Source organism: Amblyomma mixtum, chromosome 3 (assembly GCF_055824585.1).
Source record: "Amblyomma mixtum isolate Tamu chromosome 3, ASM5582458v1, whole genome shotgun sequence".
NCBI lineage: Eukaryota > Metazoa > Arthropoda > Arachnida > Ixodida > Ixodidae > Amblyomma > Amblyomma mixtum.
The window spans coordinates 305,593,897-305,610,287 of NC_143014.1; the positions used below are offsets into that span (position 1 = coordinate 305,593,897).

Sequence of the window (16,391 nt, forward strand, 5' to 3'; positions counted from 1 at the left end):
AATGTATGTAATCAGAACGTTAACGAGGAAGACAGTAGCGCACAGCAATGGGACATCCGGCCAGTAACGAAAGAGGGGTAAGGAAAGTCTTAGGAGCAATGCAAAGGGGCAAAACAGCTGGTGAGTGTCAGGTAACAGCAGATTTGTTGAAGGACGGAGGACAGATTGTGCTAGAAAAACTAGCCACCCTGTATACGCAGTGCCTTATGAGCTCAGCCGTACCCGAAGCTTGGAAGAACGTTAGCATTATCTTAATTCATAAGAAAGGAGACGTCAAGGACATGAAAAATTAGAGCAATCACCTTATTGTCCGTTGCCTACAAGGCATGTACTAAGGTAATCGCTAACAGAGTGAGGGAAACCTTAAATTTGAATCAACCAAATGATTAGGCAGGCTTTTTTAAAAGGTACACCCACAATAGACCATACTCACTGTCACAACTATCGCCCACCAACCGGCTGCCTGGTGCAAGCCGTCGAGGCAAAGGGGCCGCTTTACGCTCCCCTGTAGCCTAAAAGCGAGCGTTGTGCAACATTTATTTGTTGAGGTCGGTCAGCCCGTGCGAGGTGCACGTGTGTCGGTGCGTCAGTCCTCCAAAGGAACTCAAGGGGTTGCGGGTTTAGAAGAAATATTTACTCGAATGCAGGAAAACACAAAAACAGGTAAAACGAACCGAGGAGTAGCCGAAAAACTATACAAAACACGAAACGCGACAAGTAGGAGACATGCAATACAAAGAACACACAAATCCAACTACAGAGAACAAGAAGGCGTACAGGGCATGAAAATAAGTAATATACAAAAAGTTAGAGCTAGAAAAGCAGAAAGTCCGACGGACAGTTCACATACGGGGGCTGCGGCGATGACTCTGGTTCGGGTGGTTGTGGATGCGACGATGGCTCGACGGCGGCGGGCCTTGTGCGATGGAACGCGTGCCTCGGCGCGGTAACTCGGCCCTCCACGCCAACCGCCCGCTGAAACCTGGACGGACGGGCAGATCGCATACTTCCTCCCTTTCCTTCATCATTGTGGCGCTTTTGTCAACGCGGTGACGACGGGGCAGAGGGGACGCATTAACCCGCTCAGCTCCCTCAGAGCGCCGCGCGGGAGAGCAGGAGGGAACGCAAAAGGTCAGTCTTCCGTGACAGGCGTCGTCGAGTCGGCTATGCCTGCATTCTCCACTTTAAAAAAAACAGCGCACCCGTACCACCGCTGTAGAACTTTCCACTCCTGGAATTCCAGTCGGCTTCGTTCGCCGATAGCCGAGCCCCGAGAGAATTCCTGACGAGACACATTCCATTGGTCTGTGACACAGCCCCCCACTAAAGAATATTATACCATAATATTTTGCTAGGCACAGACCAACGCCAAATCGCCATCAACAACGAGAACATGGAAAAAAGGTTTTAACCGTTCCGCGTCACAAACACACACAAAAAGCAATGAGCACTCAAAAGTGGCGTACATGTTACAACCTACAGCCATACAAGCGGCTATTCAATCATTTGACCACCGCATAGTCACGACAGTCTCTTCACACACGCAAGAGTATGTGCACTCGATCTCGCGGACGCTTGTCAGTTCACGCGCACCGCACTGCACTCACTGTCGACGTCCTCATGAAGTCCAATTCGGGCATCACATGACACGTGTCACATCTTAACAGCATACAGCTTACATTTATATTACGACACAACGTCATCACAGTGGACACAGTCAAGGGTATACAAAAGATCACTGCATGTGATCAAGATGGCGGACACACACACACACAAAAAAAAAAGAAAACTGTCACTAGAAAAGTGTGACAGCAATCTAAACAACCCGCCTGGGCCAATTAGCCTACCGACTCATGTAGTCTGCCCTGATGTTATCACTCTCTGAAAGGGCGTCTCAATGACAGGAACATTCGCACGGGGTGCCTTTCATGTGTGGCCTCTGGGAGTAGTCCGCTGGCAGGAGCCGCAGGACATGACAAAACGTTTCGCGTCGGCCTGCAGTCTCGGCCAGAAAAATTCACTCCGAACTTTGCGCACTGTTTTTATGGGGCCCTGATGTTCTCCCATTACACCGCCGTGAGCGTGTTCGAGCACAGCTGTCCGAAATTTCGTGGGAACAACTACTTGAATGTAATCCCGTCCAAATCTAGACGAGAATTTGCGTTGGAGAACTCCGCCTTGGAAGAAAAACTGGTAGCTGTCTCCTTTCCTGCTGTGTACCACCCGATCCACTCGGTCAAAGCATGCCCGCAGCGTGGGGTCACGCTTCTGCTCTTGGCATAGGACTTCGCTGCTTACGTTTTCAGAGTTGACCGACACTCTCAGTCCTCGTAGTTTTCCATTCTCCCGGGCTTGCCCCCTCGTCAGCACGGCGTTTGCCCGGTCATCATCTGTCTGCGGAAGCTGCTTCCCATTTTCCCCGGTGGCGTCCACCTCCGCAGCGCTACCACTCCCTGGTGGCTCTGACCCTTTTGACGACGGCATCTTCGCAGCCATCGTTTCTAATTTCCAACTGGGATCTGGGTCGGCGGCATGTCTGGCTCCTTCAACGTTGCCTAATACGAGGTCGTAAAGGGGATCTTCCACGCACTTCGCACGGAGCCGTCCCTTGATGTATGGGGTGTCAACGTCGACCCAAGCCTCGGGAAGCATGAGAACCGACCGGTCGAGGAGGCAAACGGGAGATTTGAATCCTGTGAGATCGGCATCTTTGACCAGGCTCCTCCTCACTATCACCGTGTTGCATCCGGTGTCTCTAAGCACTCGAACCCTTTGGTTACCAACCAAACCGGTGACTACAGGAAGCTTCTCACTCATAGTTAAAGCCTTGTTAGACAGAGCGGCGCCAACAACGGGAAACTTTGTCCCATTTTTCAATTCAATGTATCCATCCTCGATATATACTGATGATGATTCTTCAGCGCCGTCTTTTGGCTTCGTCGAGCTCTTCTGCCAACACTTCCAGCTAGTGTGGCCTGTTCGCCCGCACTTGAAACACTTCGGAGGTGGTCTGTTGCCCTCCATTCTGCCCACGTGGCAATTTTCGGGTCGGTGTCCGAGGCGTGAGCAAATGAAACATTTTTGAACTTTCCAATCATTCGGCTTCGCGACCGACTTGCTCCCGTCTTTCATTTCGCCTCTTTGTTCAGAGCTGGCTCTAACTGACAGCTCTTTCTTTGGCGCTTCAAGTTTTGGAAAATTTTCCCATGCGTGAGCGTCCACGTACTGCTCCGCTCTTTCAACCAGTTCTTCGAGGGTAGGGTCCTTTTTCTCTTTAAGAAAGAGCTCCAGCGGTGCCGCACAGCTTGAAAGGAACTGGTCCTTCACCATCAGCTCAAACAAAGCCTTATACTCCTTCTTGGTGCTGGAAAGCTCTACCCACCGCTCGAGGAAGTTCCTCAGCCGAGTCACAAACTGGGAGCACGTTTCTCCATTCATGGGCGATGCCCCCTTAAACTTCTCTCGGAATCCTTCCTCCGTCAGCCGAAATCGCAGCAACAGAGCTTGCTTCAGCTTCTCGTAGCTCGTACAATCGGGCGCGGACATTCGGATAAAAACGTGTAGAGCCTCGCCGCTCAAACACAGGCTCAAATAAGTGGCCCATTGATCCCGTGGCCAACCTTGGCTCTCTGCCACGCGCTCAAAACGCCTCAAATAGGCATCGAGGTCATCGCGCTGTTCATTAAAAATAGGCATAACTTTGTGCGGGTTCACTTTGTTCCCCTGCATCGTCCCTCTCTCTTCCGAGGCGGACCTGGAGTCCGTTTCAGAGGCACTTGCGGGTTCCCGCCTCAACAGTAACACCTCCTTTTCCTTTTCTAGCAAAGCCATTCTTATATTGGATTCTTCTCGTTGCCTCTCCAACTCCTCATCTCTCATACGTGCTTCGCGTTCGGTTTCCTCCTTGCGCCAAGTGCGTTCTGCATTTCTCTCCTCTCGGCGCCTAGCACGCTCCTGTTCAATCCACGAGAACAGTTCTTTCCCGTCGAAGCCGAAGCTTCTTCCCTGCTCGACCAGTTTGTCAAACTCAACCTCTGCCATCGTGCTCAGGAAACAGTGGATATCTAACCACTAGCACGACCCTCTCCTTAGTCCCTTCGGAGCCTCAGCCCCGACACGCGGCTGACCGGTCCTGTCGCGCGGACGCCAATTATTGTTACAACTATCGCCCACCAACCGGCTGCCTGGTGCAAGCCGTCGAGGCACAGGGGCCGCTTTACGCTCCCCTGTGGCCTAAAAGCGAGCGTTGTGCAACATTTATTTGTTGAGGTCGGTCAGCCCGTGCGAGGTGCACGTGTGTCGGTGCGTCAGTCCTCCAAAGGAACTCAAGGGGTTGCGGGTTTAGAAGAAATATTTACTCGAATGCAGGAAAACACAAAAACAGGTAAAACGAACCGAGGAGTAGCCGAAAAACTATACAAAACACGAAACGCGACAAGTAGGAGACATGCAATACAAAGAACACACAAATCCAACTACAGAGAACAAGAAGGCGTACAGGGCATGAAAATAAGTAATATACAAAAAGTTAAATAGGAAAAAGAACAGAAAGTCCGACGGACAATTCACATACGGGGGCTGCGGCGATGACTCTGGTTCGGGTGGTTGTGGATGCGACGATGGCTCGACGGCGGCGGGCCTTGTGCGATGGAACGCGTGCCTCGGCGCGGTAACTCGGCCCTCCACGCCCGCAAACACACCACCCAACCTCTAACCGCCCTCTGCAACCTGGACGGGCCGGCAGATAGCATACTTCTTCCCTTTCCCTCATCATCGGGGCGCTTTTGTCAACGCGGTGACGACGGGGCAGAGGGGACTCAGCTCCCTCAGAGCGCCGCGCGGGAGAGCAGGAGGGAACGCAAAAGGTCAGTCTTCCGTGACAGGCGTCGTCGAGTCGGCTATGCCTGCATTCTCCACTTTAAAAAAAAACAGCGCACCCGTACCACCGCTGTAGAACTTTCCACTCCTGGAATTCCAGTCGGCTTCGTTCGCCGATAGCCGAGCCCCGAGAGAATTCCTGACGAGACACATTCCATTGGTCTGTGACACTCACACTATCAATTAGGTGACATAGAAATGCGCAGAATATAACCAACCCCTCTGTATAGCCTTCACTGATTACGAGACACCATACGGCTGAGTGGAAACCTCAGCAGTCATGCAGGCATTGCGTAATCAGGGTGTAGAGGAGTGTTATGTGAAATTAACTGGAAGATATCTACAACGACTGCACAGCTAACATAATCCTCCATAAAGTCAGCAATAAAATCCCAATAAGGAAGAATGTAAGAGAGGAAGACACGATTTCGCCAATGATGTTAAGCGCCTGTTTACAGGAAGTATTCTGAGGCCTGAATTGGGAACAGTTGGGTATAAGAGCTAATGGAAAATACATGTGATATTGTCTTGCTAAGTCACTCAGGCGAAGACCTGCAATGCTTAGTTAGGCAGGCATAGAAAAACGGTGGGTCTAGAAATTAACAGGCACAAAACCAAAGTAATGTTCAACGGTTTAGCAAGGAAACAGCAGTTCACAATTGGTAGCGAGGTGCTGGAAGTGGTAAGCGAATACACTTAGGGCAGGTAGCGACCGCTGATCTGGATCGTGAGAATGAAATAAAGAATAAGAATAGGGTGGAGCGCATATGGCAGGTTCTCTCAGATCAAGATTGGCAGTTTACCAATATCCCTCAAGAGAAAAGTATACGATGAAATGAACGGCGGCGCAACAAGGACACTAACAAGAGAGGTTACACCACATGCGCACACTACCAACTGTTTATTGCATGGAAAGGGGACATATTTAAACATACAGCTCAGGCATGACACTCATCCAATTATCGCTCCGAACCCATGGCATGAGTGTCATGTCTGAGCTGTATGTTTAAATACGTCACCTTTGCATGCAATAAACAGTTGGTAGTGTGCGCATGTGGTGTCCCCTCTCATGTTAGTGTCCTTGTTGCGCCGCCGTTCATTTCATCATGCACCAACTCGCCCCTCAGGCCATTCTTCAGAAAAGTATACAATTGCTGTATCTTACCGGTACTCACCTACAAAGTAAAAAATTTGCACCCTTAAAGGTTAACTCTGATGACTGCACCCTTTCAACACCCTTATTTTTGTTGTTGTTTTTCTTGAAAAAAAGGTTTCACTGTGCACGTTAGCACCTTTAATGCACCCATGCACCCTCAAAGCTGCACGGGTGCAGGGGTCTTGTAGCTCATTCGGGTGCAAGGGTGCGTAAGGGTGTACGGGTGTTCTTTGACTTCTCCGACAACATTTCAGTAGTTCAATCAAGCGTGCTTTTAATATGATGTGAGCTTTTCGAGTTTTCCATTAAATGACAGTTGCAGCCTTAATGCGAGCAGATATAACTGGGATTCGCGCCCCTATAATGTGATAATTAAGTGAATTATTTTAGCTAAGCAACACTGACTCCAAATAGGGGCTCGCTGAAATGGCATATACATGTATAAACTTGGAGAAAGTATGCACGTCATGACAAGTAAGTATCGCGGGCAGCAGTGGCGTTTTTTGTGTTGAACTCTGTCACCTAAGTAGCTTTGTATGACTCATTCCAGTTACGCTTATACCTGTTCATGTTCCTTTGGCAAAAATGCGTGGCACATTATAGCATTGCATTACTGTGCGAGCGGGTTTGCTGAATGTTGGCCTCCTTTAGCAAGCTTCGTTTTGATGCCGTGAACATCAAGCAGACATAAAAAAATGTGACTCCATAGACAACAGGTTCAGAAACACCGTGAAAGACACATCTAGATATTATAAATATAGTTCGCGATGCCGGAACTGTAATGCAAAGTTAGACAGTCGTCGACAGCTTTTCGAAGGGAATGTTTAGCTTCCCACCAAGAGTGCAACCCCCGCCCCCACCCCCCCAAAAAAAAAGAATTGAGCAGCGTCTTTTAAAGAATTCAAAACCTATGAAACTGTAAAGCAGTCGGAGAAAGAACGCGAATGTGAGGATCTAACCCTTACTATGGGTGAGGCAAACATACCTTGCACCCTTTTGGGAGGGTGGAAAGGTGCGAGTTATAGACATGGAAATGCACTTCTCTAGTTTTGCAAGGCGCCTTTTTGATTTCACAGTGCTCCTACAATGTCATCCTTTAGTAAAGAACAAAGAAGTATACAATAGCTGTATCTTGCTAACCTATGGGGCAGACACGTGGAGGCTAACGAAAAAGGTTCAGCTTAAGCTAAGCACAACGCAGCGAGCCATTGAAAGAAAATGATAGGTGCAACGTTAAGAGACCGGAAGCGGGAGGAGTGGGTAGGGAACAAACGCGGTTTAATGACATCCTAGTCGAAATCAAGATGAAGAAATGGGCTTGGGCAGGGCATGTAATGCGAAGGCAAGATAACCGCAGGTCCTTACAGGTAACCGAGTGGATTTAAAGAGAAGGCAAGCATAGCAGGGTGCCCGGTCAAAAAATCCTTCAAAGTTCCTTCAAGGAGCCAACAGGATTCTTGACTGTCACCTCTACATGCACCTGAAGGTCCTGAAGGAATCTGATGGATGCTCTGTTTGCAATGGCGCGACTCTGACGGGGCTGAAGGCATCTCCATTAGCAGCTCTGTTTGCACCGGCGCGTCTCTGATGTTGCTGAAGGGATCTCCGTCAGCACGTCTGTTTGTACCGGCACGACTCTGACGGTGCTGAAGGCATTTCCGTCAGCAGCTCTGTTTGCACCGGCGCGTCTCTGATGTTGCTGAAGGGATCTCCGTCAGCACGTCTGTTTGTACCGGCACGACTCTGACGGTGCTGAAGGCATCTCCGTCAGCAGCTCTGTTTACCGGCGTGGCTCTGACGGTCCTGCAGAAATCTGCATGCAGCTGCTCTGTCTGCGGGCGACGTAAGCTTCGACCGTCACCGGCATAGCTGCGAATCGCTTCGGGAAAGTTATAATACTGGCAAGAAGCTTAATTGTACGTTTTAATCGGTTTGTGTAGCATCTTGTAGTACCAGCACAACCGCTCACCGGTGGAGATTTATTTGGCCAGAAAGCAGCTTACGAAATTAGCGGGGACATAGCTGAAACACACGTACGTATGCTCAAACACATACAATATTCGTGCAAATTGCATGATTCTTGCAAGCACGCATTAAGTGTATGTGAGCTGCGCGCCCTTCCGATAGTGCCTGAAAATTCTTTGCACGGAGGCCATGAATCGCTGTAGAGCTCGCGCTCTCGATCATATATGCTTAGCTTATGGCAGAAAGCAAGCCAGCTGGATGCATATGCGCGCGCACGCAGCTATACGATCGCGATCGGTAAGCGTTCTATATATTACGCACATAAGTTGCACGATCACAGACGTTTCTAGCACTCATTAAGAATGAACGAGCTTCCGATAGGGCATCTGTCCTGCATACGAACGGAACCAGTCGTGATGGAGCACATTCTGCACTCGGTAATTGCAGCGGTTTTTCGATCTAATTCGTTTCGTCTGCTCGCTCGCCTGCAACAAAACAGTGCGCCTTGGACACTGCGGTAACTGTTGTCTCGTTGTAAGTGCAACGGTGATATACCTTGCTCGACCGCGCGTGTCATGCAAGCCCAGGTAATCGTTCGATCGCTTCAGCTGAAGCATACGCCTGCGTTTTGCATGCAGCAAATGAAACCGCCCTTTGACGGAAACCCGGTTTCGGCGGATTCCTTATTCTCGCCGCACATTATGCGAGCCCGGAATCGGCTGCGCCGTAATGCGCATTACGGCGCAGACGATTCCGGACGGCGCAGACAATTCCGGGCTCGCATAATGTGCGGCGAGACCCTTACACTTGCGAGCGCATCGAAGGCGCTTCGAGGCGAGTACGACATGCAGCCATACAGATTAAGCTAATCGTGAATGACGCCCGAAGACGCGTTGACGAAAAGATTAAAATTGCATGCCATGTGACAGTTATCTAGTGAGATGTAACTCAAGATCACAGCAACAAATGCCCCTCAAAGGAGGCCCTAGCTCCATCGACCACAAATTGCCATGGCGCTGGATTTGTAAATAATCCAGCCCCTGCACTTAATTTCTAGTTCTTCGCATGTATGTGTCACATGTACGTACTATAGCAGGGAATAGGGATTACGAGCGCGTCATAACAACCGGCCGGCACCATCGGCTGGACACCATTTAAGGCCCATTTAATTGCCCTAGCATGTTTCAGTTAATTGCATATGTGTATGTAGCTCCAGGGTGTACATTCACAGCAGTAATACAGTTTTGCTTCTGTAGACAGTTTTGAGTTTTCCACACTCACAAATATGATTTATTACACATTCTGGATCACAACATCAAAGCAGATCGGGAAGCAATAAATGGGAAAATGAGCATGTTAGAATTGAAAATGCATATGTGAGCAAATTATGATGACAATGCATTCATTATAATTAAATAAAGCAGCAAACATCTCAAACACACGACAAAACAAGGAGAAAGCATAATCAGCTTATGAGGATGCAAGGTAAGGTGTATAATATTCTTGTATCATATAAATGCAATCAGCGGATTTCATGTTATATAGCCTATGGGCCGAACAAAGTGGTCACTTACATTATTTGCACTACACACTTTCAAGTGAAAAACTGGCCTTATTAAACACTTCATATAAACGGCAGCTACTACAATTGTTTGGACTGATCCAGACTCCCACCAATTGCTAGGTGCAATCCATAGTAGGCTTTTAGTACAGATGAATAAAAAGACTGTCGGGCATTACAGACATGCTTGTGTTTGCAGTGATGTTATGAATAGACACAATGTAGTGAAATAGTGCAACCATTAATGGGAAAGGAGAGTGGATGCTCAGGCAAACAAAAAAAGAGCATGAGGCCATGTGCCATTATTGATTTTCTTCACAATACTGAGACCAATCACTGGACTCAATGTAGGCCGGGCAAGAAAATGGTTTTCCACCACACACTTATATCCAAATAAGAAACAGTGCAGCACGTGTTTTCCCCAAAAGAACATGTATTCAAGAGTTCCATCCCACGCAGCTGATGGTCACAGTCTTCCGGGACAAACTGGCATTGTGTCTGTAAACTTCATGCCTCAAGACAAAAGTAGTGCCGCTATAAACCACAAAAATTTAGAATGGCTGTGGTATTCCAATCATAATGAAGGGGACTGATGACAATGTGCCTACAGATGCTTCAACAATGCCAGGGTCTACAGCATGCATACCTTCTCCTCGCTTTTGGCAATATTCAAGTGCTTTGGAGCATTCCCTGTGTAGCATGGGTGAGGCGACCAGTGAGTTTCACTTGTTCCATTATGTGAAGAAACATCCTGCAGGAAAATGGTTCACTGATACAACACAAAGTGACACAAGGTATGATGAGGTTTACAGGGATGGCAGAGTGTTAATTTTATGGCCATGGCATTCAGAAGTTGGTTGGCAGCCTAAACGAGGGCTTGAATAATGCAGAAAATATGTGGGAAAATGAAGAAATGTGGTTACCTTTGGATTGTGCTGAATAGGAGCACTACACAGCCATGCAGGCTGTTTTTACATTTTTGTACTGTTTACTTTCTAGACATATATCTCACAAATTCCTCTTTAATGCATTTGTGTAAATATTTGGCATTTCAGTTCTTATGAAATGACCTTTTGTCGCACTCTAAAGAAGCAGCATAATCATTAACTGTGATGAGTTTTGTGGCCATAAATTTTAAAATAGCCTCTAAGGTGGCTTGGTGGCTGCGGTGTCTGGCGGCTGACCCAAAAGATGTGGCTTTGATCCTGGCCGTGGCAGTCACATTTTGATCGAGGTGAAATGCTGTGCGATGTCAGTGTACGTTAAAGAACACCAGGTGGTCAAAATTATATGGAGCCCTTTACTATAGCTATGCCATTCCTCATAGACTGAGTCCTCTTGGGATGTTAAACCCCATAAAACTAATTTGAAAAAAATAAACACACTAATGAGGTACCGAAAGGTAAACAAGAATAATATTACACTGAAACCACCTTCACTACTTATCAGTCCCTTTCCTTTTGATTAGGCACATCACACAAGTACGAGACATTATTCACATTAAAGAAAACACATTGCAGGGCCACATCATCAAAACGATACAAACAATTATTCTGAGCACCTGGTGGATGTTGACACCGCTTAATGTGTGGCATATCAAACACAAGTGGCGAGGTAATCAATCTTTGAGAGTGCAAATATATACAGTTTGTGATTACATAAATTCCAAGTACATAACAATAAGAACCATCCACCATTTTTACATAGCAAGAACATGTCTTCTTTGGTGTTAAATAATCTGAACTGTGTACAATAATGCCACCGATTTGCGCGCGAAAATACTTGGACATCTCAGGAATGCAGCCAAAGCGTGAATTTAAAACAGTTCTCAGATGTTCAGAACAACCTGAAATAGGTTGTGGCATGCCAAGAGGACATATTTGGTGGCTCTTTTTGTACTGAGCAGTAATATCTTTCTTGGCGCCAGCCAAATGAGCTGGAAGTTGCAAGTGCCTGCCCAAACTCCGATAGGTTTGGTGCATAATGCACCGTTCAGCAATCTGCATGGGAACAAGCTTGGCTGCTGACACAAGCCGCAGTGCATGGCCAATCCCATCTTCAAAAGGAAATGTGGACATTCCCCACAATGGGCCAAACATACGTGTAGCTTTGGAAAGGTGAAGCAGTTGATGAACATTGAAAGTCATCACTGCATTGCCATAGAGCCTAGATACCTGTTCAACGAATGACAACAGCAACCTTTCAGCTACACAGATGTCACTTTCAGTTACAGTGTCTTTTAACAACAAAAACACTGCCTTTACAAGGAGTGCAAAGTGTACCAAGTATGGCCGAGGCAGGAGATCGGATAAACATGGAATACTATAAAACAAAAGCCAGTAACGCCATTCAGTTGCTTTCCAGTAAGCACGCTCCGAGAGGGGTCGCCCAATCCTCGAGAAGGTGATGGGAGGTCTTATTAATCGCAGTCTGGAATCTAACAGCCTGACATGCCGCCCGACATAGAATGCAGAGCCTGTTAGCGACAGCCATAGGTCAACAAGTTGCTTCGTCACACCCTCGAGGATGCAATGCATGTAATCTGGAGGTAGGCCCCACACAAGGTCAAGGCCCTTCAGTTTTATCAACGAAGATGGCCCCTTAAAACCTTCGACTGCTACTTGCTGTACCCCTGCTTGCCGCATCGCTTCCAGGACACGCCCATGGGTCCTTTCACAGGCTAGCTGGCCGTGGTACAGGTACTTGACTGTGCCTGTAAAAATTGCATGTAGGCTTCAATTCCTTTTCATTAATAATCTGACCCACAAAATTCAGCCTAAACCTTCCAAATGCAACACTGCACCTAAAGCTTGCAGCACTTTGTATTATATAGAAAGACATGCTCAATTTATATTTTTTAGCTGCACAAGAAATTTCCAGTAATAAAGGAGCTTAGCTTTTCCAGAACATAGAAATATGCATTTTATGACATTTAAAACATTGCTCATGTGATTAACAAAAACCTCATGCATCTGTTACAGAGCAATAAGTAGGCACTGTACACAGGACCTAAAATGAATGCCTAGCTGCTTGGTATAAGTGTTTTGCTTTTGCTTACCATTAAATCCACACTTTCATAATACCACTATGACACCTAATTGTCAGTTAGTCAGTATTGCTGCGGACCCATTAAGAAATGAACCCCCTTTGAAAGTGTGAATTAAACTTACCATCAACACATGTACCTTCCTCAAGGCACCAGCTGCACCCGTAATACCCATTAAACTGCTTAATGTTGAGGACAGATGCTCTTGCCGGCGAGTCCACACAACACATAACCGCATGTACCGATGACTTCACAATTGTTCCAGCATGGGACCAAACAACTGTCCCAATACTGTTGACCTCGTCAACAAACCTGCGCATAAAAATATGCATAGGTGGGTGGTCCTTTGCAAACCACAGCCCTGATAGTGCAACATTTTTCCACCGGAGTTCTACGGGCAGTTCGTTTACCATGACCTGAATAGGCCAGATGGAACTCTTGGACGACTCGAACACAGGCGCCCCGTCAGTGTTAAAAGTCAGTGTGATGTCACTCCATGACATGTTGAGTTGTCGCCGAATGCTTCTGTATAGGTCACCATCAGTGACATCTTTGTAGGTTCCTGGCTCACGAATCACTGTCGAAAGCTTCTCCAGATTTTGAAACAGGACAGAGCTGTAATGCCTGATCAAATTTGTTAGTTGCTGTTTGAGGTCAAACATGACGAAAAAACTTCCCATTGCTATCAAATTTTTCACACTCTTCTTCCTGTTGCAGCTGTTACATGTTATTTCACTTTTGGCAGGGACTTCATGAGTAATGCCAAGATATTCATGACAATGCCAGCAGAACAGATGCAGCCTCAGTGCTTGTTTTTTGTCCTTCCAGACCTTCCTTAGTAGATAGGTAGTTGGTGGCACAACCACTTCTCCAAAGAGGGCGTTGAGAAGGACAAGGAGGCCCCTAACCTGTGACCAAGTGAGCCCTGCTGTCACGATGTAAGCTAAGATTAACAGCAGTGCTTGTGCTTTTGTTGTTGACTGATGTGGCAGCTTTTCCTGAGAAAGTTTCCCAAGGTAGGCCTCGAAGTCGTCAGAGAAGTCTGGGTTGTCAGTTTCATTTCCCTCGACATCATCACAGTTTTCTCCCATGTCTTCATTTACGGTGTATTCCACACATTCTTTGTCTGAAGTGTCCGTGCTGTAGCCTGTCTGACAGTCCTGGCCACCATCACTGGCAAAGGCAGCACTTTCATCTTCATATGTAAGAGGATCTGCAGCATCATTTGGGGCTGTCCCTGGGCTGATATGAGTCAAGCCTGTACTTGGGCCTTCACCGCCACCAACACTCAGAGATTCACTCTCACTGCCTTCACGCTGGCATGAACCTCCAGCTGCCTGGTTCTGATTGTCCTGCAAATGAAAATAAACATCATGTGGCTTGCAATAAATATGAACAATTTGAATTTGTGCGTGCATAGATTATCCAACTTTTTATCCTTCACCAACTGCATTTTGCCCAATAAAGAAAGTTCCCAATGGTTGAAGTATGTGTAGCCATGCTGACAATAACAATACATGCTCCTTATGAGAAACATGAGATTTTAGCCAGCTGTATACAACTTGAAAATGGTGCTGTCCATAGGGAATGCACTCGAAGAAAGAAAGGCAGAAGAGTGCAAAAAAAGAGATCAGGAAAACGTGAAAAAAAAAAAAAGCCGTCAGCTGCAGTCACAGAATTACGTGTAATCATTCAAGTGGTGAGAAAGAAACGATTCTGAAGTCTATCAAGAAAGCCAAAAGGACAAATATACTGATAAAATGCTTCAGTTACTACTAGGATACAGTAAACTGTAAACACTGAAATGTCAGTGGACTAACGCAATTGTTACAATGTGGTCTATGAGTCATGGAACAGGGAGTAGCCAAATGGCAGAGATGCTAAAATTTCTGTCATTGTTTACTGCCTCCCATTTGGTACCATACTACTCTGCACCTGTTAACTATTACCAGACATGCAATGTGAAATGAATATTGAATACATGAACGCCGCCGCGGTGGCTCAGTGGTTATGGTGCTCGGCTGCTGACCCAAAAGGCGTGGGTTCGATCCCGGCCGCGGCGGCTGGAATTTCTTTGGAGGAGAAATTCTACAGGCCCGTGTACTGTGCGATGTCAGTGCACGTTAAAGAACCCCAGGTGGTCGAAATTTCCGGAGCCCTCCACTACGGCGTCTCTCATAGCCTTAGTCGCTTTGGGACGTTAAACCCCATAAACCATAAACCATAATACATGAACGTACCTTTACATAATATTTTCTCAACATTTGTTCACAGGCACTCAACTGCCTGTATCAAATGTGCCGGCAAAGTGAGTTTGAATGCCTTGTGACCGCAAGCAAGCTGGTGATGCTGATTAAGCACAAGTGTATGCCGCTTCAGTACACATTCCCTAGGAAATCACTTTTCCATGCGCACTCATGGCCGAATTAGTAAATTGCAGTGATGCAAATGAGTGCAAATGATGCAAACTTCTTGCTGAAAACTCATAAGTACAGGGACTCCAGAACTATTTTTTGAGTGAGGGGCAAGACCTCATTTGTTTTATTTGATTATTTGTTTTATTTAGATATTTATACATTTGACCCTGCATATATTTATTTCACATTGTTCAAAGACTTATTTGTTAATGCATATAAAACCTACATTAAAATAGGCAGCTTAAGATCCACACAAAGAGTGATCAACCATGTTAAAAATGGTACATTTTCTGTAGGCTACTGAAATGAAAGTTTTATGATCCAGTGGTCAATGAAGCCAACAAGCTCAGCTTCACTGCGCTTTATATTAATAAGCCCTGGAATGTAAGCATTTGTCAGAGACCTGACCAGGCTTGCAACTGGGGATACAACAGGGGCCTGTGGAAAAATGTTTGGAGGAAGGAAGGGGGGAGAACGCCCCCTCCCCCTCTTTCTCCTCCCTTCATTCCGGAGGCCTTGCGTAAGCACTTCATTGCACCACATGTGCACCTACCTGAACAATAGCTGAAGTCCTGGCTCTCTTGTTTACATTGGACACAGTTTGCCTAGGAACTTGAACGCTGGTTCCCTGCTCGAGGTAACGCCTGTAGCGCTGTCGTGGCTTTCCTGACATCGCGATATCAGTTGAAGCCACCACGGAACGCCAGCCCTTGAAGCTAGCGTTTTGCGCGCTTTTATCTCAGGTGAAGTCTCACTATTCAGAGAAAGAGAAAAGGAAATCCAGAACGCGTGAGTGGACAAGGATATGGATTTGGCTGTGCGGTAGACGCGAGCTGGTCCACAGCTAGGGTGGCTAGACTAGCCTACTACAGTTCCACAGCTCGTGGCGTATACCCTCCATGCGTATACCGAGACGAGATATGCAAGAACCACGGTGGCCGTGCATGGCTGTATTATATTTGGGTGGGTCGCACATATGTCAAACGATTATATCTCTGAGCAGCAAACAACGAACGCGCCGCACAGTGCGCCCTAGCTTCCAACAATCTAATGTGTGAACGTCCTGTACGAAAACATATACTATCATTTTAATACATGTATTCACCTGGCGCGATATGGCTCAGTGGCCATGGCGTCAGATGCTTACCGCGAGGACACGGGATAAAAGGTCCACCCCAGCGGGCCACGTTTCAGTGAGATTGATTGATTGCATCGCGTCCTTTATTAGAAGCCATTCATGTTGGTGCATATTGCTCGAAGCATCTGTGGCCACCCCGGGCGCGTGCTGATCCGGTCGCCGCCGGTCTCCCTCAAATTCTCAGAACTTTTTCCAAGCAAAGCGACAGCCGTATGTGCTGCATTGTGCTG

At 47.0% G+C, this 16,391-nt stretch overlaps 2 protein-coding genes across 2 annotated transcripts; both read right to left on the reverse strand.

The window, feature by feature from the left end:
• Positions 1-10,861: 10,861 nt before the first annotated feature.
• On the reverse strand, positions 10,862-12,404 carry LOC149355469 (uncharacterized). Its single transcript, XM_089583811.1, has one exon. The coding sequence runs from the start codon at positions 12,203-12,205 to the stop codon at positions 11,006-11,008; it is 1,200 nt and encodes a 399-aa protein (XP_089439937.1). The 5' UTR covers positions 12,206-12,404; the 3' UTR covers positions 10,862-11,005.
• Positions 12,405-12,538: 134 nt separating this feature from the next.
• Positions 12,539-16,376, reverse strand: LOC149355470 (uncharacterized). Its single transcript, XM_089583810.1, has 2 exons — positions 15,577-16,376; positions 12,539-13,958 (listed from the first exon to the last, which is right to left on the reverse strand). Exons 1-2 carry the CDS (start codon positions 15,694-15,696, stop codon positions 12,690-12,692), a joined length of 1,389 nt encoding a protein of 462 aa, XP_089439936.1. The 5' UTR covers positions 15,697-16,376; the 3' UTR covers positions 12,539-12,689.
• Between the last annotated feature and the right edge of the window lie 15 nt (positions 16,377-16,391).

Bases quoted from the DNA above. Each gene is read 5' to 3' on its own strand.
- LOC149355470 (XM_089583810.1), bottom strand. From the start codon at position 15,696: ATGTCAGGAAAGCCACGACAGCGCTACAGGCGTTACCTCGAGCAGGGA. The intron at 13,959-15,576 runs GTAGGTGCACAT...TTTCATTTGCAG, and splicing joins GGACTTCAGCTATTGTTCAG to GACAATCAGAACCAGGCAGC.
- LOC149355469 (XM_089583811.1), bottom strand. From the start codon at position 12,205: ATGCGGCAAGCAGGGGTACAGCAAGTAGCAGTCGAAGGTTTTAAGGGG.